The sequence below is a fragment of the Schistocerca nitens genome, chromosome 1 (assembly GCF_023898315.1).
Source record: "Schistocerca nitens isolate TAMUIC-IGC-003100 chromosome 1, iqSchNite1.1, whole genome shotgun sequence".
Lineage (NCBI taxonomy): Eukaryota > Metazoa > Arthropoda > Insecta > Orthoptera > Acrididae > Schistocerca > Schistocerca nitens.
Window position 1 is genome coordinate 1,011,695,219 of NC_064614.1, and position 22,406 is coordinate 1,011,717,624.

At 42.0% G+C, this 22,406-nt stretch overlaps 1 protein-coding gene across 4 annotated transcripts in view; it reads left to right on the forward strand.

Annotated features, from left to right (window-relative positions):
* LOC126195693 (diacylglycerol lipase-beta-like) overlaps window positions 1-22,406 on the forward strand; it is a 903,756-nt gene that overhangs the window by 756,064 nt on the left and 125,286 nt on the right. For all 4 annotated transcript variants that reach the window (XM_049934332.1, XM_049934324.1, XM_049934338.1 and 1 more), the window contains one exon: window positions 13,404-13,516. In XM_049934332.1, coding sequence (XP_049790289.1) covers window positions 13,404-13,516 — 113 coding nt within the window. The remainder of the gene's footprint in view (window positions 1-13,403; window positions 13,517-22,406) is intronic.

A 22,406-nucleotide genomic window follows, 5' to 3' on the forward strand; every position in this document is an offset into this window, starting at 1 on the left:
TCCCGGCTGAGTCGGAGATTTTCTCCGCTCAGGGACTGGACGTTGTGTTGTCTTCATCATCATTTCATCCCCATCCGACGCGTTGGTCGCCCAATGTGGCGTCGAATATAATTAAGACCTGCACCAAGGCGGCCGGACCTGCCCCGCAAGGGGTCTCCCGGCCAATGACGCCAAACGCTCATTTCCATTTCTATCCAAGACATCGCATTAACTTCTTGAAGGTCCCCTTTCACTACTTGCTGTTTTCCGCGTGTATCTTTCTACTTCCACACAAATATCATTCTAGTAGAGTGCTCGGCAGTGATTGTGACATCGATGAAGGCACCAAAGGCGACATCTTTAGAGCTCACGCCTCTTCGTTTAATCACCTGGGCGATGTGAAAGGTGGCATAGCCAGCATCCGAAAATCATTTGAAAGACATCACGTTGCAGTGGCATGGTTTAACACCACACGCCCACACTGGCAAATTGATAAACCGCAAAGCAAACAACAGTACGTCTAGCCCGCGACGCAGCCCTAATGACCACCGTTTAGAGTGAGGCCTCTGTTCGCTATACATATAGCGAGCTGCGCTCGGGGAAGTGATGCCATTCACCAGGAAGATACCCTCGATCTGACTGGGTGCACTGTAGCAGATGTAGTAGGGGCGGCTGCTCTGGCCAAAATTTGCGAAAGTGTTGCAAATAATTTGCAGAAGTTATTGACATAAAATGGTCCGTGTCTTGGGTATGGAAAGAAGGCACGAGATTAGGAAGAAAACCTGTCTATTGGCACAGTCGAATTAGGAAATTATCAAAGACGAAATAGCATTTGCCTGTTCGGTGTATCACAAAATGCTGCGGAACACAGACAACCTGCTGATGCAAGAGCACATAAAACAATTATAGGCGTGGATTTAAGCACAGCTAACATTGACAGGAACCATCAGGTGGGATGTAGACTATCAGGGGCCCCGAAACCTCAACTGATAATTATACAAGGTGAGTCAAAAAGGACCTTACGACTTTGGAATGGCATAAATTTATTGAGATAACTGACAGAATCGATAGATGTGTCATTTTGAAGCAAACAACCTCAAGTTTCACATAAGTGTCATTTTAGTTCAGTGTGACTATCATTTGTGATGTGGCAAACATCCCACTGGTAATCAGTTTCTTCCCACAATCTTTACAACAAATTGAGTGCAACTTGTGCAGTGGCAGTGCAGATTCGATTTTTCAGGTCAGCTATATGGTTTGGTAGGCGAGATGCACATTGCGTTGATTTTTGTGGACTGCGGGCAAAGCTCTCCGTGACCTGTCGACATAGCCATCAACACACGGGCGACCTGGTGATTTATAATGTCGCAGTGAACAGCCCTTCTCAACAAAGTTTTTGTGTCAAGAGTAAATTGTAGGTCTGCTTGGTGGTTCTTTAATGTGTTTGGTATGAAATTTACATCAGACAGTTGCTGCAGAGTTTATTTCATGAAACCAACACACTCCTCACCATTGAAAGTAGCCATTTTAACTGCGCGCTACACTGGCTCCACTGGTGGCAGAATAGGGTACTGCTGCTGTGAATCAAACTTGAGGTTGTTTGTTACAAAATGACACATCTATCGATTCTGCAAGTTATCTCAATAAATTTCTAAATCATTACTGAGTTGTAAAGTCCTTTTCAACTCATCCTGTCAATTCTGTCTCACAATGAAAAAGCATGGAGATGTTTAGCCAAACTAAGGAAATAGCAAAGACGAGTTTAATTTTACGTAAGGCTAAATATTTTGAGCAACACCATTTCCCATTTAGCCCTTTGGAATGAATGGACCAATAATGGCAGAATAATCACCAGCAGGAAATAAGATGATTAAAAATATGATAGAACTGAGTAGTATAAAATAAAACAGTACAGGCCAGATTGTAATCTTAAGTGTTGGCTTTTTTTTGCTACCAAACAAGTGTAATATTTTGTATTCACATTAATTCTGCATTAATTTTTGTGTTTGTGCCTTCTTATATTGTTCTTACTACATACCCTGAACTATAATGAAGTACCCTTATTCCGAGGAGAGATGAGAGATACTTTCTAATAACACTGCTTATTATCAAAATAGGAAACAGAACTCAAATACAGTGCCTATGAATGAATGTTCACACAACTGAAATACAACCAGAAAAGTCGCTCCTAGACATTGCCTGAGATGCACGTACTCGATGAATCCCACAACTCATGCTAGCTGGCAGAGCAGGAGGAGCCAAAGATAATCGATGTTAGGATCCAACTTGGCACTCAGAGTATGTCCTTGTGAGGGCTGTGCTTCTGGGATCTCAGGCGACAGTAGTTGCCGAAGACAGTGCCTCGGATGATGATAGCTGCCACTAATATGATGTATGGTGTGTTGTGGTATCTAGTAGCAGCAGATAGTCGTCCTGCACAGCGTCAGTGACCTTACGGGGAGCTGCTGGTGCCGCCAGGTGAATACCTGGGACATAAAAGCTCCAGCATGTTCCAGTGTTGGCCTAAATATTCTCTGTTGGAAGGATACCAGCACTGCGCTGCAGAGGCAAGTGATTTTGCATAGTAAAGTAGTGTCCTGCCTACAGCACTCTCTACCGTGACGAGCACGCTGTCTGTTCTACATCTACATTTATACTCCGCAAGCCACCCAACGGTGTGTGGCGGAGGGCACTTTACGTGCCACTGTCATTACCTCCCTTTCCTGTTCCAGTCGCGTATGGTTCGCGGGAAGAACGACTGTCTGAAAGCCTCCGTGCGCGCTCTAATCTCTCTAATTTTACATTCGCGATCTCCTCGGGAGGTATAAGTAGGGGGAAGCAATATATTCGATACCTCATCCAGAAACGCACCCTCTCGAAACCTGGCGAGCAAGCTACACCGCGATGCAGAGCGCCTCTCTTGCAGAGTCTGCCACTTGAGTTTATTAAACATCTCCGTAACGCTATCACGGTTACCAAATAACCCTGTGACGAAACGCGCCGCTCTTCTTTTGCTCTTCTCTACCTCCTCCGTCAACCCGATCTGGTACGGATCCCACACTGATGAGCAATACTCAAGTATAGGTCGAACGAGTGTTTTGTAAGCCACCTCCTTTGTTGATGGACTACATTTTCTAAGCACTCTCCCAATGAATCTCAACCTGGTACCCACCTTACCAACAATTAATTTTATATGATCATTCCACTTCAAATCGTTCCGCACGCATACTCCCAGATATTTTACAGAAGTAACTGCTACCTGTGTTTGTTCCGCTATCATATAATCGTACAATAAAGGATCCTTCTTTCTATGTATTCGCAATACATTACATTTGTCTATGTTAAGGGACAGTTGCCACTCCCTGCACCAAGTGCCTATCCGCTGCAGATCTTCCTGCATTTCGCTACAATTTTCTAATGCTGCAACTTCTCTGTATACTACAGCATCATCCGTGAAAAGCCGCATGGAACTTCCGACACTATCTACTAGGTCATTTATATATATTGTGAAAAGCAATGGTCCCATAACACTCCACTGTGGCACGCCAGAGGTTACTTTAACGTCTGTAGACGTCTCTCCATTGATAACAACATGCTGTGTTCTGTTTGCTAAAAACTCTTCAATCCAGCCACACAGCTGGTCTGATATTCCGTAGGCTCTTCCTTTGTTTATCAGGCGACAATGCGGAACTGTATCGAACGCCTTCCGGAAGTCAAGAAAAATAGCATTTACCTGGGAGCCTGTATCTAATATTTTCTGGGTCTCAAGAACGAATAAAGCGAGTTGGGTCTCACACGATCGCTGTTTCCGGAATCCATGTTGATTCCTACATAATAGATTCTGGGTTTCCAAAAACGACATGATACTCGAGCAAAAAACATGTTCTAAAATTCTACAACAGATCGACGTCAGAGATATAGGTCTATAGTTTTGCGCATCTGCTCGACGACCCTTCTTGAAGACTGGGACTACCTGTGCTCTTTTCCAATCATTTGGAACCCTCCGTTCCTCTAGAGACTTGCGGTACACGGCTGTTAGAAGGGGGGCAAGTTCTTTCGCGTACTCTGTGTAGAATCGAATTGGTATCCCGTCAGGTCCAGTGGACTTTCCTCTGTTGAGTGATTCCAGTTGCTTTTCTATTCCTTGGACACTTATTTCGATGTCAGCCATTTTTTCGTTTGTGCGAGGATTTAGAGAAGGAACTGCAGTGCGGTCTTCCTCTGTGAAACAGCTTTGGAAAAAGGTGTTTAGTATTTCAGCTTTACGCGTGTCACCCTCTGTTTCAATGCCATCATCATCCCGGAGTGTCTGGATATGCTGTTTCGAGCCACTTACTGATTTAACGTAAGACCAGAACTTCCTAGGATTTTCTGTCAAGTCGGTACATAGAATTTTACTTTCGAATTCACCGAACGCTTCACGCATAGCCCTCCTTACGCTAACTTTGACATTGTTTAGCTTCTGTTTGTCTGAGAGGTTTTGGTTGTGTTTAAACTTGGAGTGAAGCTCTCTTTGCTTTCGCAGTAGTTTCCTAACATTGTTGTTGTACCACGGTGGGTTTTTCCCGTCCCTCACAGTTTTACTCGGCACGTAACTGTCTAAAACGCATTTTACGATTGCCTTGAACTTTTTCCATAAACACTCAACATTGTCAGTGTCGGAACAGAAATTTTCATTTTGATCTGTTAGGTAGTCTGAAATCTGCCTTCTATTACTCTTGCTAAACAGATAAACCTTCCTTCCTTTTTTTATATTCCTATTAACTTCCATATTCAGGGATGCTGCAACGGCCTTATGATCACTGATTCCCTGTTCCGCACATACAGAGTCGAAAAGTTCGGGGCTGTTTGTTATCAGTAGGTCCAAGATGTTATCTCCACGAGTCGATTCTCTGTTTAATTGCTCGAGGTAATTTTCGGATAGTGCACTCAGTATAATGTCACTCGATGCTCTGTCCCTACCACCCGTCCTAAACATCTGAGTGTCCCAGTCTATATCTGGTAAATTGAAATCTCCACCTAAGACTATAACATGCTGAGAAAATTTATGTGAAATGTATTCCAAATTTTCTCTCAGTTGTTCTGCCACTAATGCTGCTGAGTCGGGAGGTCGGTAAAAGGAGCCAATTATTAACCTAGCTCGGTTGTTGAGTGTAACCTCCACCCATAATAATTCACAGGAACTATCCACTTCTACTTCACTACAGGATAAACTACTACTGACAGCGACGAACACTCCACCACCGGTTGCATGCAATCTATCCTTTCTAAACACCGTCTGTATCTTTGTAAAAATTTCGGCAGAATTTATCTCTGGCTTCAGCCAGCTTTCTGTACCTATAACGATTTCAGCTTCAGTGCTTTCTATCAGCGCTTGAAGTTCCGGTACTTTAACAACGCAGCTTCGACAGTTGACAATTACAATACCGATTGCTGCTTGGTCCGCGCATGTCCTGACTTTGCCCCGCACCCGTTGAGGCTGTTGCCCTTTCTGTACTTGCCCAAGGCCATCTAACCTAAAAAACCGCCCAGCCCACGCCACACAACCCCTGCTACCCGTGTAGCCGCTTGTTGCGTGTAGTGGACTCCTGACCTATCCAGCGGAACCCGAAACCCCACCACCCTATGGCGCAAGTCGAGGAATCTGCAGCCCACATGGTTGCAGAACCGTCTCAGCCTCTGATTCAGACCCTCCACTCGGCTCTGTACCAAAGGTCCGCAGTCAGTCCTGTCGACGATGCAGCAGATGGTGAGCTCTGCTTTCATCCCGCTAGCGAGACTGGCAGTCTTCACCAAATCAGATAGCCGCCGGAAACCAGAGAGGATTTCCTCCGATCCATAGCGACACACATCATTGGTGCCGACATGAGCGACCACCTGCAGATAGGTGCACCCTGTACCCTTCATGGCATCCGGAAGGACCCTTTCCACATCTGGAATGACTCCCGCCGGTATGCACACGGAGTGCACATTGGTTTTCTTCCCCTATCTTGCTGCCATTTCCCAAAGGGGCCCCATTACGCACCTGACGTTGGAGCTCCCAACTACCAGTAAGCCCACCCTCTGCGACCGCCCGGATCTTGCAGACTGAGGGGCAACCTCTGGAACAGGACAAGCAGCCATGTCAGGCCGAAGGTCAGTATCAGCCTGAGACAGAGCCTGAAACCGGTTCGTCAGACAAACTGGAGAGGCCTTCCGTTCAGCCCTCCGGAATGTCTTTCGCCCCCTGCCACACCTTGAGATGACCTCCCACTCTACCACAGGTGAGGGATCAGCCTCAATGCGGGCAGTATCCCGGGCAACCACAGTCGTAGTCCGATCGGGGGATGCGTGGGACGAGCTGGCCGTCCCCGACAAACCCCCATCCGGACCCCCACAGTGATGCCCATTGGCAACAGCCTCAAGCTGTGTGACCGAAGCCAACACAGCCTGAAGCTGGGAGCGAAGGGATGCCAACTCAGCCTGCATCCGAACACAGCAGTTGCAGTCCCTATCATGCTAAAAACTGTTGTGCAAAGAACGTCTGAACTAATCTACAGAGAGCGCAAACAAATCGACAAAATTTAAACGGTTATTAAAATACAAGATTGCCTAGTAAATGCAGTAATGCTGCTACTTGCGCACTGCTGACACACTGCTCGGCGGCGGAAGGAGACTACGCGATTTTACACTATTCAGGTACTAAAACGCGATGCTACAACTCTCAAATACTATAATACGCCCGAAATTTATGAATTAAACAATGCAAGTACCAAAAACACGCAAAGAAATTAAGAATTAAACTATGTAACAAATGAGTGAACTAGGAGTATACGACTTGCTGCTGCAGCTGCTTATCCAACGGCAGCAGGGAGCACACTGACTGTGACCAACCGACACCGGCCGTTCAAAACAAAAACAGAAGACAAACGACTACGCGAATTTACACTATTCGGGTACTACAACGCGATGCTACAACTCTCAAATACTATAATACGCCCGAAATTTATGAATTAAACAATGCAAGTACCAAAAACACGCAAAGAAATTAAGAATTAAACTATGTAACAAATGAGTGAGCTAGGAGTATACGACTTGCTGCTGCAGCTGCTTATCCAACGGCGGCAGGGAGCGGAGGTGATGTTGGCACCCTTGGACACTGCAGTGTCTGCTGGCAGTTCGATTTTACTGCTCGATCACGATATTATTGCATTTGCCCATTATCGGTAACAGAAGGTGATGTCACAATAAACAAGTACAGTGATAACTAAGGAAAACACATTGCACTGTCAATGTTTTTGGGTTAGTTGTTCATATACTATCAATCCCGATTATGCACTGATTCACCATAAGCCAACCAAAGCACCCTCACTCCCATGCGCAATAATATTGTGGTCAACTAATACAGAACATCCCTGACTTTGTTTACAACAACCTCCATGGTGAGGCAGGAGCTGTGTCTAGCCTGTGAAGCATACACATTAGTGTGGTGGCTGAAACATGCAGGGGGCAGCCCTGTATACACTACACACAGCTATTTCTTAATTTTTGCCGCTACTAATGCTGTACAACTGTTTGCAATAGGTTGCATGACTCAGACACCTTTTGGCTATCTCTCTTCTTAATTCCGAAGTGAAAAAATTTCAACCAATCTCATTGTAATAATTTCAGATTGAATTGTAGCTTCATGTGGCAGTCTTCTAATTCTTAAGTTAATTTTTTGCTGCTGGCAGCATCAGCACAGCAAAACACCCCTCTCTTTCCTCCTGTTTTGAACTGTACAGTCTACTAACAACATTTCATTCTTTATATTTCCTTGCCAGCACTGTTCTGAGACAGAGGATTATTTGTTTCATACTCAATATTACCTCAGTCATGTCTCTTCAGCCTAATATTCCTTCTATATTCCCATTGCTCTGTAAACCTTTCTTCAGTGACCATTGGATGAACAAATTTCAGGTCTTCTGTGAGCAATGTGAATTCCTAGAAATGTGGATCAAAGCACATTGTTATGTTCAATACTTACCACACATTATAAAGAACTGAACCCACCTTCTGCATCACCTAAACTTTTGTACAGTCATTCTATTCAAAAAGTGTCTAAAGCCATACTTTTCTTTTCTCATGGAACAAATGCTCCCAACAGACAATGAAAATGTAAAGTGGGCTCTGGCACATACAGTCTCAAACCCCAAGTTCTCAGAGCCTTGAATTCTAAAGAAAAAAATAGGCAGAACTTGTATTCATAAAAAGAATCTGCAGAAAGAAAAGTGCTTCATTGTTTTAGACTATAAATCTCCAAAAATCAGCAAACTGACACCCTTTCAGTCAGAACCACTGTCACTTAAGTGTTATATGAGCATGAAAATGTAATAGGAGATGTTAACATAGACATCTACTCATTGAGAAGAACATCCTCCTCAATAAACCTAAGGATATTGTTTAGTTGCTATAAGTTCAACGCATTTGAATTAGTTGAGAACCTCTGAAAATAATGTGGAGGCTGCGCATTGCAATTTTTTTGCACTGTTCAGTTGCCAGTTTCTCATAATTGGATAATTTATCTGATTTTTTTCACACAACACTAAAGAAAGAGTCTACTATGGGCTCTACAACAAGTTTGCGGTGATGACTGATGTTTTTCTACTTACAGTTCTCAAAATGTTGTATCTGCTAACAAGTGTCTGGGTGTAGGTCTTCTTATGAGTTTGATATATTTTAATCCAAAATAATATTATATTTCCAACTACAATTTTTAGTTATGTGTTTACTATTCTGTGCCTTCTGTTAATTAGGTAGCTTGTTGTGCTGCTCTTTGTAAGTAAGTTAACACTTATTGTTTGATACATTAACAGTTGGCACTACTACATTTTGCACCAGCCAATTATACTTACCCAGAGGTGGAAATGAAGCTTACTTCGAGCCTGTTTAAGACCTTAGAATTTAATAAAATCAAAATATTACAAAACTTTGGCAGTATGAGCCTACCTATCAGTGTGATGTTGCACTCCTTCTGGCCTTGGTGTATGCACTGACTCAAATGGAAAGGACATCTTAAAGTCATTGTATCCTCTCCTGGCACAAGCTGGCCCACAACTGTTGTAATTGGCCATTGATATCCTGGACTCTGGCGCAGAGATGCAGTTGACGTCTGAGCTGCCTACACACATTCTATTAAGGCCAGATCTGGGATCAAGCAGACAGTTCACAGACACACGTGCCACGTGTGGATGAACATTGTTGTTTTGAAAAACTTGTACAATGATACTATCACATGAGAAGTAACACATGAGGACACAGGATATTTGTGACGTACACTTGTGCCATCAGAGTCACTAACAGAAGTGACCTGAAGTCATACATGATGCCACAATGCCAGGAGTAATGCCGCTATGTCTCTCCAAAATGTTGGAATAATGGGAACCGCAATTCATCCCTGAATACAAAGGGATGGTATTCATCAGCAATCCATGCATTCTTGTCATGGCACTACTTCAAATACAATATTTTATTATTTGTGTTGTGGTGTTAACAGTAGCCTTTTCATGGCATGGTAATTCCGTAGACTGGCAGCTGCGAGTCTCCGACCAGTGGAGTGGGATGACATATAATGTTGCAGGGACTTAATTACTTTTCCTCGGATGGCGGGCACAGATGTGAAGGGGTTAATATGTGCTTAGTGCACAGTATGGCCAGATATGGTTAATCAGAACCTTGATGATGAGTATTCCTACCCTAACATTGCCATGCAATCCAATGTCGGGCCACTGTCACATCTGAATGCACCACAAATCTGGATATTACATGATTCAACCAGCATGTGAAATAGAGATTCACAATGAGGCCCCTTTCACACTCTGCCAGGCACTGTTAATGCTGTTTCACATGTGTACATGACATCTCCAGGCCCGGTAACAAAAATAAACACAATTTACACTTACATGCTCAGGTGGCCGGTCTACCTGTCACAAAGAAATGCAACTCTAAGCATTTACATATCCACTGTAGGTGCATTTGTGTATGAAGTTACATTGATGCCTGACCATATTTTCTAAGTGCTTCACTTTTTTGTCAAGCAGAATATCATCTGGAAGTTATTCAATTTCATCTGGCTTCTCAAGCCACTTTCAACAATTCTAACTTTTTGCCATTTGTTGTTTTTCATGTGATCAAGCCAGGATACTATTCTTCATCATAAAAATCTAAAACATGCATACCTGGACTGAAATCATGTGTTGAAATGTCCCCTCAATTATTATCATAATGTTAGAAAAATCTCATTCCTATATCATCATCAGTTTCATCAAAGTTCATTCCTCTTTCATTTGTATTGTCATGTGTGGAATATACTCTACTGCTTTCTTTTTGTGAACTTATGCTCTGGTGTTAAAGTTTCTTTTTAGTTGCTTTTTCTGGCTTTACTTGTCCTCCTAGCAAGTTCCAGAACTACATCTCTCACTCATGTACTTCTCCCATGTGCTACTTTTAGCTTCTTTCATACTGTCACTTTTTCTTTGAGTGCTGTTGCATTGTTTGCATTGTGTATCCTAAATATTCCCCAAGAAAACATAACCAATCACACAAGAAGTAAACACTCTACCAAAACAGAGTCAAATTACTGCTCTGTCCAGTGGTTTATCTCCCAGGCTCCCAGAAACATGACTGTAGATTTTTCTCCTTGTTTTCAATGCTGTTGATCAATTTCTTAATGTGTCCTGGGAACTTGTACTTTGCATTGATGAATATTGAATGCCACTGGCAGTTGCTTCCAGTGTCCTAAAACTTTTCAGTAATAACATTTTATCACTGTAGCTGACATATTAGTAATGAGAGAATCAGAAACTGTATTGATATTTAAAACAATTCTTATTTATTCTCTAGTCTCAGTGACACATTTTTAATTACATCCAGAGTGATTGAAACATGCCATGTAATTAAAAATGCACAACTGAGGTTGAAGAATAAATGAGAACATTTCATCAGTTGCTATAATACACATAATATATATTAGTAATGAATCATTGTAACAATTGCTGCTTTTGAACAGTATCAACATATCACATACACACTGCATGGAGTTGCCAGTTTTAAGAAAATATTTTGGAAAATGCAGGAAAAATTGATAAATGGGAACAAAAGTTGTCATACTGTTGTTCACAATTAATTACCGTCTATAAAATCCTATACTGTTGCTTCTAGCAAATCATGAAATGAGTTGTACATGTAACAGTTTCCAGATACATGTTCTCAGTTAGCAATAGCGTGTCATGCTTTAGTACATTTCAATTTATTCTTGTAATGCACTAATATCTCTGGAACACTTTGCTGTCTTCTGCGTTTAATTCCAAGAATCTGTTCAACCAGTGTTAAAGAAAATACAATTTTGACAATGTCACATCACTACTCTCAATGTCACTCCCACTGACAGTACACATACACCAGTTAAGCCTGTGGTCTTCAAGATAAACCCATCAAAAATCCAGGAAATAGTTATCAGATGAACCACCTATAGTTTCCATCTCCGTGGCTTTTTCATACTTTTTAGAACTGTTGTAACCTGTTAACTGGTGTAGTTGCTGGTGGCACAAAATTATTAGTAAAAGTGGCAAAAATTAAGATATCTAATGTGTAATAAGTTCTGTCAAAAGTAAGTACATTAAATTGTAAAAAAAATCAATAAATTTCTGTAGCTGTCAAAATAAAATTTGCATGACCTTGATGTCACCACCAGTAATCAATTCATTGTAAATAAATAGACAATGAAATTTCTCAGAATTTTGATACAAAGTGACCTAAATGGGACAAATATGTTGAATATATAAATTCTAAGCTGAACACTCAGTGTTACCTTTGAGGAATCCTAAAAGGATACACAATGAGTGCTTTCTACACATATTTTAATGTGTACCTGTAATATGACCTCATATTCTGGGGGAATTCAGCAGTAGTTTAGGAGAACGTCAGAACATAAAAATGACCCATTAGGGTTATTACAAGGAACAGAGCTAGACAATCCCATAAACTATTTTTTATAGCACTGAAAGTACTACCAACACAAAATAAAGGAAAACTTACATGTAATTCCATCGAAAACAAGTTTGTGTCAGAAAGCTACTTGATACATGTAGGGATAAAACTCTTATAAAATTGCCAGTTGATTTAAAATGTATATTAAATGTAAAAGCATTTGAAAAAGCTAGTAGAGAATATCTACTGCACCACTGCTTTTATTCAGTATGTGAATACATGAGCTTCAGTACCATATATGTAATATCTAATTTTTAATATGTAATATGTCCATATAGACATGATTATTTATCAAAAGTCCAGTATCATCTAGTACACTGTGCAGCATCAAATGGGCTAAATAAATTAATTTAAATATCTTGAACTAATCCTTGATTACAAACTAACTTTAAAACCCTACCTAATAATGATGCAACAGAAACCCCACAATAGATTAAAATTACTTATGGGATGAACATGAGGACTGCTTCCCTCCATTGTCCTCCACACATACAAAGCCTGCACATTCTCCACTATACCAGTGTAATGTGGATATCCTGTTCATCAAATTTCTATCACTATCTTCAAATCCTCGAGTATCACGCATTCTACCTTTCTTCCTATGTCTGTATATTCCACACATTCCAGAAATAAATTCTTAATGCAAGGTAGCTAATGGTTCTGTCATCGAAGATATATTTGGGTTAAACAGGTTCAGTTCCCCAACTAGCTGTCCACTCAATTGCCCCCTAATTCGATTGATGGGATGGTGTTGCCTAAAAGGATCCATGTAACTAACTTATTATTTCAGGCTTCTCCAGTCTTAGCTTGTTGTCTGTATTTAACATTTTATTTATATCTACCATCAAATGGCCCCAACTTTAACAATTTTCGGTTGTCAAATGTATTCTCTTTTTCACAGTATTGCAGTTACTTAAATTTGCACCACTCCTAGCTGTTTCATCAGGTACTGTGTTCATCATTAGATTGTCATTTGTCCACTACCATTACCCTATGATAACTACAAAGATATTGTCCCATGCAGGTCAGCTCAAGAGATGCTTATTATGCTGTCTAATGACCGGCAGCAGCATAAATGCCTTGTGTTTTACAAGTGGAACTGTTTCTTCTGACTGATTGTGGTATAGTGGAAGCGAGAATAAGGTCACATGACGGTTATGACAATATTAGTTGAAACCTGAAGTGGCAGTATTGTGACTGAGTTATTGTCTTTAATTGACACAATATTAATTTTCCATTCTTTTACTTTGTGAAGTGGAAGAAATGTATTGTCAGATTGAAGCTATGAAATGGGCCACACAGTATGCTTAGATAACTCAGCTGGTAAAATTACTGCTCACAGACAATTAATTTTTCAGGAAGTTTCTCATTAAAACTGTAAAATTTTATGTTCTTATTTATTTTATCTTTTTTTACAGAGTGCTGCTAATCATTCCTGAAGTTGGATGGAACATAATGGGGACTATATGGGCCTTCAGTGATTTAGTTGAATGTGAGAGTGATGAAAACTTTACTCGCACTGTCATTGAAGGTAATATAGTTCACCATCTACTTAAATTAGATCACACCTAGGTTTTCCTCTGTTCTTATCGTATTTTACGACATCTTTTATTTATTAAAGGTGTTTAAAATCTGTCTGCGCATCTGCTAAACATGTGTATTCTATCAAACACATTTCTTTGTATTGATTTAAAGCACCTTCAGTGGTATTATTTTTTCTGATCTCCACTTATATCTGAAAGTGTTATCTGTTCCAACATTTTCAAGATATTCCTGCATTTGGCACTGATGTTTTTTGTGTAAACTCAAATTGGCTATAAGCACTATGCACTGCTTGTTGTAAAATATGACAAAGTACTGAACAACTAACTTTTATTTATGTTGTGCTAACTAACTGTTTTTATGGTCACAGTATGACTACATTTGACAACCTTGCAGCAAACTATGTCTTTGATGTGTGTTGCCAGGCTGTTGAGTTTAAAGACTAACTGATGTTCCTTTTATTGGATTTAATTTAGTTGATCTTGTGATTGAATTTGAAGCACTCAGAAGGTATTAACTATAATAAGGTATAGATTTTCAATGTGTTTAATAAATATATTGAACGACTAACTTTTATTTAAGTTGTGCTGACTAACTGTTTTTACGGTCACAGTATGACTACATTTGACAACCTTCCAGCAAACTATATCTTTGACATGTGTTGCCAAGCTACTGATTTTAAAGACTAACTGACATTCCTATTATTGGATTTAATTCAGTTGATCTTGTGACTGAATTTGAAGCATGCAGAAGGTATTAACTATAATAAGGAATAGATTTTCACTGTGTTTCATAAATAAATTGATTATATGCTAGACTAATTTGTAATAAAATTGGATCATTATTGTCATACAAATCACTCTCCTCTATAAATAACAGTATTAGAAATGGTAGTGTTGCTTTGATTATTAGACTAAAATATGGAATTACAATCTCTTGAGATATAAAATTAAATAAAAATGTAAATGTCACACTTCATGGCATCTTTGTGGTCGCACAGCTGATGGCCGAGTATTAATTAATTCTGCTGTGATGTAGATGTCCAGAAACTATAAAAAACCAGTGCTCAGTAATATTGGAGCCAAAATGAGTGCACTGGACCTGCAACTAAATATTATTTGTCAATCTCCACTTTTATTAGTGATAAATAATACACCACTTTTCATCATCTGGAAACACATCTTGAGTCATTGACTGTATGAAAAGGTAGCTCAAGGGAAGAAGTCTTCACTTGCTCCTGCTACCACTCACTTTCCACAGAAGAGAGATACCAAGATTTTGTTAACCAGTTAATCCTATGTGTGCCTAGTAAATAACAAAAACTTTATTAGTTATTATTGTCACCCCCCCCCCCTCCCCCTTCAATGAACCATTGATCATGGACCTTGCCAGGGTAGGGTGGCTTATGTGCCTCAACAATATAATACAAACACTTTCGAATCTTGCAAATAATAAACAAAATTTTACTTAAGTCAGTCTCAAATGGAGTAAGGTTCACCGTAAGTTTTCCATATGGTGTACTTGATTGTTAGATTGCAGGGAGTGCAGATGGGTAGTTCACATGACCAAGCTCTCACCGTAGTAATACACAATATTAATTACATCAATAATAATTTGACCACTTTAATGCTAACATCATGAATACATTCAGTACAGCATCCTTTCACATAGCCGGGTAGGCACTAATAAGACATACAGTGTTCCATGAGATAGTTGAACTTAAAAAGAGCATAAACCAACACAGAATGGGTATGAAGCCACTCTGTGCCACGGTTGCATAGAAAGACGGGTGATTTTTCTATGTGGGGCACTGGGTGGTGGCTACATGTGCTGCTCTCGATGCATGGCTGCCAGCACTCTCTGAATGTGCAGATCTCTGGTGGCTAAGCTTAGGCATTATGCTCCAGTGCAGGCTACTTGACTAATACAAGATGGGCCAACACCTTATGTCCTGCTGACTTGACAAACAGGCAGGTACCAGAGTGATCGGGATGTAACTGTGGGTTACCACAGTGCTCTCTTTTTGTCAGGTCATTGTAAGCTGGTCTCACTCCAACATCTCTCCACCATAGAGTAGGAAGGCCCTCAGTGCTGAGGAAGGTGACATCCATGTCCTCCACAGCACCACCAGTTGATGCCCTCTGTGCAACAAAGAGCTCCCTGTCGACCAGCAGTGGAGTGTAGGGCAAAAGTGACCTAGTTGGTGATAGCATTGACATGAGCAGATGTATGTGGATGGAATGCTTGCTGCTCAGGGCAGTGCTGCAGGAACCAGATCAGTGCAGGCTCAGAGCAAGAAATGGAGGGCTGGAAACAAGAATAGAAGAGGGTGAGAAAGGCACGATGCCCTGCGGCAAATGTGGAAGCAGAATCAGTGGAGGGGACATAAAGGCCAGAGTTGCAGAAGGGGGTCCAGATGGGGGGGGGGGGAAAGGACAGCCTTGTAGGTAAGTATGGAGATGGTGCAGGTGAGTCCTCCACTTGGAGGCACAGTTGATTGCAGTGGTGGGTCACCAGCCTACCATCCATCACCAGCGTGAAGATATACTGACAATGCTGGATGGCTGGATGCAGATGACTGCTAGAATGAAGCACTTATGGTGCCTAAATGCACAAGCCCAGACTGGAGTCCCAGATGTGTAGTGCAATGCTAAGATTCAGCACCATGTGTGCCTGGCACTTGTGTGGCAGCTCTGCCTTGCTCTTCTTGCCGATGGGTGTGAACCTGAAGAACTAAGAAAACGTTGAGTGACACGTCATCCAGCGCATTGCCAATATACACTCCTGGAAATGGAAAAAAGAACACATTGACACCGGTGTGTCAGACCCACCATACTTGCTCCGGACACTGCGAGAGGGCTGTACAAGCAATGATCACACGCATGGCACAGCGGACACACCAGGAACCGCGGTGTTGGCCGTCGAATGGCGCTAGCTGCGCAGCATTTGTGCACCGCCGCCGTCAGTGTCAGCCAGTTTGCCGTGGCATACGGAGCTCCATCGCAGTCTTTAACACTGGTAGCATGCCGCGACAGCGTGGACGTGAACCGTATGTGCAGTTGACGGACTTTGAGCGAGGGCGTATAGTGGGCATGCGGGAGGCCGGGTGGACGTACCGCCGAATTGCTCAACACGTGGGGCGTGAGGTCTCCACAGTACATCGATGTTGTCGCCAGTGGTCGGCGGAAGGTGCATGTGCCCGTCGACCTGGGACCGGACCGCAGCGACGCACGGATGCACGCCAAGACCGTAGGATCCTACGCAGTGCCGTAGGGGACCGCACCGCCACTTCCCAGCAAATTAGGGACACTGTTGCTCCTGGGGTATCGGCGAGGACCATTCGCAACCGTCTCCATGAAGCTGGGCTACGGTCCCGCACACCGTTAGGCCGTCTTCCGCTCACGCCCCAACATCGTGCAGCCCGCCTCCAATGGTGTCGCGACAGGCGTGAATGGAGGGACGAATGGAGACGTGTCGTCTTCAGCGATGAGAGTCGCTTCTGCCTTGGTGGCAATGATGGTCGTCTGCGTGTTTGGCACCGTGCAGGTGAGCGCCACAATCAGGACTGCATACGACCGAGGCACACAGGGCCAACACCCGGCATCATGGTGTGGGGAGCGATCTCCTACACTGGCCGTACACCACTGGTGATCGTCGAGGGGACACTGAATAGTGCACGGTACATCCAAACCGTCATCGAACCTATCGTTCTACCATTCCTAGACCGGCAAGGGAACTTGCTGTTCCAACAGGACAATGCACGTCCGCATGTATCCCGTGCCACCCAACGTGCTCTAGAAGGTGTAAGTCAACTACCCTGGCCAGCAAGATCTCCGGCTCTGTCCCCCATTGAGCATGTTTGGGACTGGATGAAGCGTCGTCTCACGCGGTCTGCACGTCCAGCACGAACGCTGGTCCAACTGAGGCACCAGGTGGAAATGGCATGGCAAGCCGTTCCACAGGACTACATCCAGCATCTCTACGATCGTCTCCATGGGAGAATAGCAGCCTGCATTGCTGCGAAAGGTGGATATACACTGTACTAGTGCCGACATTGTGCATGCTCTGTTGCCTGTGTCTATGTGCCTGTGGTTCTGTCAGTGTGTTCATGTGATGTATCTGACCCCAGGAATGTGTCAATAAAGTTTCCCCTTCCTGGGACAATGAATTCACGGTGTTCTTATTTCAATTTCCAGGAGTGTACTTCTTCACTCTGGAAAGTCCATATGAGGTAATCCACCTCCCCTTGTGACTGAGTGTGGAAATGGGGTGCACAAGTATAGAGAACAGTATGGTATGCACAAAAGCTTGAAAAGTCTGAGAGATGAATTGTAGACTGCTGTTGATTACCAGGGTGGAGGGCAGGCCATTGATGGAGAATATCAGAGTGAGAAACAGCACTGTTGCATCCACCATGGTGAAGCAGCAGTTGACAAATGTGGAAACCAGGAGTAAGCGTCAACGACCACCAATCAGTAAGCATCCGGGAAGGGGCCTGTGAAGTCGATGCACTCCCAAAGCTGTGATGAAGCAGGCCATGGTGAATACCATTGACAGGGCTCAGTCCACTGACCTGCACACTTAGAGAAAGCAGTGATTAAACGTTCAATCTCACAATCGATCCCAGGGCAGTAGATGTTATAACATCAAGCTGAACAAATATATTTCTAGGACGACGTAATACATGTAAGTCACAGATCAAGTAAACAAAGTAAGATGTGTGTACACTGTAACAGTCAAATCAGCACTGAGTCCAAGTCTAGCGGCCGCTGGCTGGCTGGCTGCTTAGTTGGCACGGCTGCTGCATGGCTGGCAGACAGCGCTGCATGTAGAGCTTAACTGTGCGGTGTCACTTTGAAAGATCGGTGAGTCACAACAGTAGACATGTTGGTGAGTCAGTGATCCTATTGCAGGAGGTGAAGGATGTCCCACTAGAGAGATGCCAGAATGACCACCTGTGGCACAGCATTTTCTGTGAATAACAAAATAACATGACTGATGAGTGTGTGTCTATGCCATAACACAAAGTAATTGCAGATAGTATCTGACACACAAGCCAAATGTCATTTGGGCCATTCTTGCTTTCATTCATTCGCACTTAACAAATAACGGGGTCAGCAGCTCACTGGTAGGCACGAAAGAGCATCTGCATTGAAGTGCCGAGTCATGGAGTGGAAATGAATCTTGTAATTATACCTGCTAAGGAACAAGGCCCAGTGACGAAGTCTGTGGGCTGTCCTGTCTGGCAAGTGTGCCGAGGGACCAAATAGAAATACTAAACAGCTTGTTAGAGTCACCAAATGAAAATTATTGCCATATAGAAATACATTAAACTTCTTGGTTACATAAATAATTGCGAGAGCCTCCTATATTTGAGAGTAATTCTTCTGTTCATCACTAAGCATCTTTGGTTAAAAATCAATGGGCAGTCCCAAACCATCTTCACTACGTTGAGGCAAAATGACCACCACGTCATATTGTGAAGTGTCCACTGCAACCACAAGCTGGTGCCACAGCTGGTAGGAGACCATGATGAGGCAGAACATCAGCCATCTTTCAGTCTTCAGAATGCTTGGTCACAGGCAGATATCCACTCAAACAATGCACCTTTCTTACGCATTTGATTTAGAGGATAGGAAACTTAAGGTGCCTGCACCAGAAACTTTTGGTAATACAAACAGACCTCTCAATTATGTCTCATAAATGTTCAATGGGATTCATGTTGAGTAATCTAGATGATCAAATTATCCATTCAAATTGTCCAGAACATTCTTCAAACCAGTTGTGAACAGTTGTGGCCAGGTGACATGGTGCATCATTGTTTGGGAATATGAGGTCCATGATTGGCTGCAAATGGTCTCCAAGCAGTGAGTGATTGGATCAGTTGGCCCAGAGGACTTAGCCCATTCCACATAAACACAGCCCTTACCATTATCAAGCCACCACCACCAGCTTGCACAGTGCCTTTTAACAGTTTGGGTCCCTGGCTTCATTGGTTCTGCTCTACACTTAAATCCTACCATCAGCTCTTACCAAATGAAATTGGGACGCATCTGACCAGACCACAGTTTTCCAGTCAGCTAGGGTCCAACTTATATGGTCATGAGCCCCGGACAGGTGGTGCAGGCTATGTTATGCTGTTAGCAAGGGCTCTTGCATTGGTCATCTGCTGTCATAGCCCATTAATGCCAAATTCATTGCACTGTCATAATGGATATGTCCATCGTATGTCCCACATTTATTTCGGCAGTTATTTCCTGCAATGTTGCTTGTCTGTTAGCACTGACAACTCTATGCTAATGTCATTGCTCTCGGTCACTGTGTTGTCCATGGTGAGAGGTAATGCTTGAAATCTGGTACTCTTGGCACAGACACTGTGAGTCTCAGAATATTGAATTCCCTAATGATTTCTGAAATGAAATGTCAATGACTCTACCTCCAACCTCTGTTCCATGTTCAAAGTCTGTTAATTCCTGTCATGTGGTGACAATCGTGTCAGAAACCTTTTCAAATGAATCAGCTAAGCGCAAATGACAGCTCAACCAATGCACTGCCCTTTTATACCATCTGTATACATGCATATTGCTATCCCATGACTTTTGTCACCTCAGTCTACAGTATTATGAGATTAGCTTGTGTACATCAATTTCAGTGAGTTCTGTGTGAGTTCTGATACGTACAAGTCTGCTGCAACTCAACCTACCTTATCAGTTTCTGAAAGGATATGTGAAGTTCTTTTTTATGTATAAGACTTCAGTTGTTTTAATGGAAGACTCTAAATATTTTCTTTTTACTATCCTTGGCTTTGTCCAAGCTGCAGTATTTTGTTATACTAATAATTACATCAACTATAACTATGTTTATTCTGAAACTCTGCCATTTGCAAGAATTTACCCTAAAAAGGCCTAGTGAACACACTGGAAATCACTGGGATAGGATGGATACTACTTTTGTCAGACAGGATACTCCTGGCAATTAGCTGTGCAAGCATTCAGATACAAACCTCACCATGTATGATGAGACTGAGTGAGGGGTAATGCGTCGGTCACACCCATGAATGAATGTCACTCTCCCCTGAGCAAGTTTCCGAGCTTTGCATTAACATGTTTCACAGAACACTTCATCCAGTGCTTATCATATCACTGAACCAGTGATACAATCTTCATGCTAGTGTGAAAAGCATTCTCAGCAATATCACCTCAGTTGTGCTTGTATAACTGATGTTATAGTCCAGATGTTATGCGTGGCTCCCTACCATTATCATATGATCTTCTTTTTCAAGTTCCTTTGCCAAAGAGTCTAAATCACAGGTGACATAATTGAGTCCTGCACTTGGCTTAAAACTATTAGCTACCTTGTAATCTCACCCCAAAGAGCTCTGAACCAGTTCTAATGATTGAAGATATTCTCTCCAGATGGGGATGAAACATTGAGTTTCAACAAGAAATTTATCTGACCATGGTATAATTGTCCAGAATATTTCAATAAGTGTAAAGTTTATACTGCAGTATCTACAAGATTCAGTTCTGCTTCAAGTACCTAAAAATGGAGACTCTGCCTCAATGACTAATGGCCTCTTATTGACTTAATTGTACTGACTTCTTTATACTAACTCACCTCTTGTTGAAGTTCAAGCATAAATAACTTATGATTGTTACTAAATGATACAAGTGGAGTTTTCATATATCCATATTTTTTCACATTGATTTGCAACTGATGTAACATTTCTTATATATAATAGCAAACAGACTTGTGTTGCTTTGTTTTTTTTTTCATTGGTTTTAACATTTGTGAATTTTAATTCTTACAAATTTATCTTCACTGTGTTATCATGATACTCCCCTTTCTATCTAAAGTTTATAAATTTCACTGAATATGGGCAAAATTTGATGTTGCAAATTAAACTGAAGTACTGCAAATTAATCTAAAGATATTTTCCTCAAGATATATCATTTTAAATAGTCAGAAAAAAATTAAATTTTGCAAGTAAGCTTCCATTTCTTGACTATAATAAGCCATAATGTCATGGATAATTTAGTTATGCTGTTATCCCCCATGAAACTTACACATTCCAGTTCCTTTCTACTTTCACAATATATGTCAGTATAGCTGACAGAATTCTCAGGAAATATAAAATACATTATTTTCATTGAAATACTCTTCATAATGATATGGCTCATTCATAAATATACTGTGTGTGTGTGTGTGTGTGTGTGTGTGTGAGAGAGAGAGAGAGAGAGAGAGAGAGAGAGAGAGAGAAAGGGGGGGGGGGGAGAATGGAACACCATTGGTCAAATGTTACAGCTTCTTATGACTCCAAACTTACCCCTCTAAGACATCAGAGCATCATAGTAACAATATCAAAAGTAACAAAGAATGAAGTAACTTCAGATATGACATTCCTTGAGGCTTTGAATTATGATACCTTTTATTCTTGCTTACTGCTGTGCCATGATGCATGCTGTACAGCTTGTGGCATTGTCCCCTCTCCTAAAGAAATAGCAAACCACTGTTTCAGAAGTTCTCACTGGAGCTGACTACAGCACTGTGTGTTTAGATATTGACAGTGATCCTCCACATGGAAGCAATGGTGCGATCCACAAATTCTGGTCATGTTGTCACATCCTCTTTACTATGTTGAGCATTGAAGGTCGTGCCTCCCATTGGAGCTTCATGTTCATTGAACTGATATTCAGTTCTATTGAACAAGAAACCCTATCGCTCCATCATTGACCTGCACTTGAGGACTGTAGGAGGGCTTCATATGAAGGGCATGAACTCTGCACATGTGAATTCTTTATAACCCTCAGATTCATATGTGCCACTCGGCAAGCGAAAAAGGAGATGATAGAGCCCAAATTAGCACTTTTGTTTTTCTG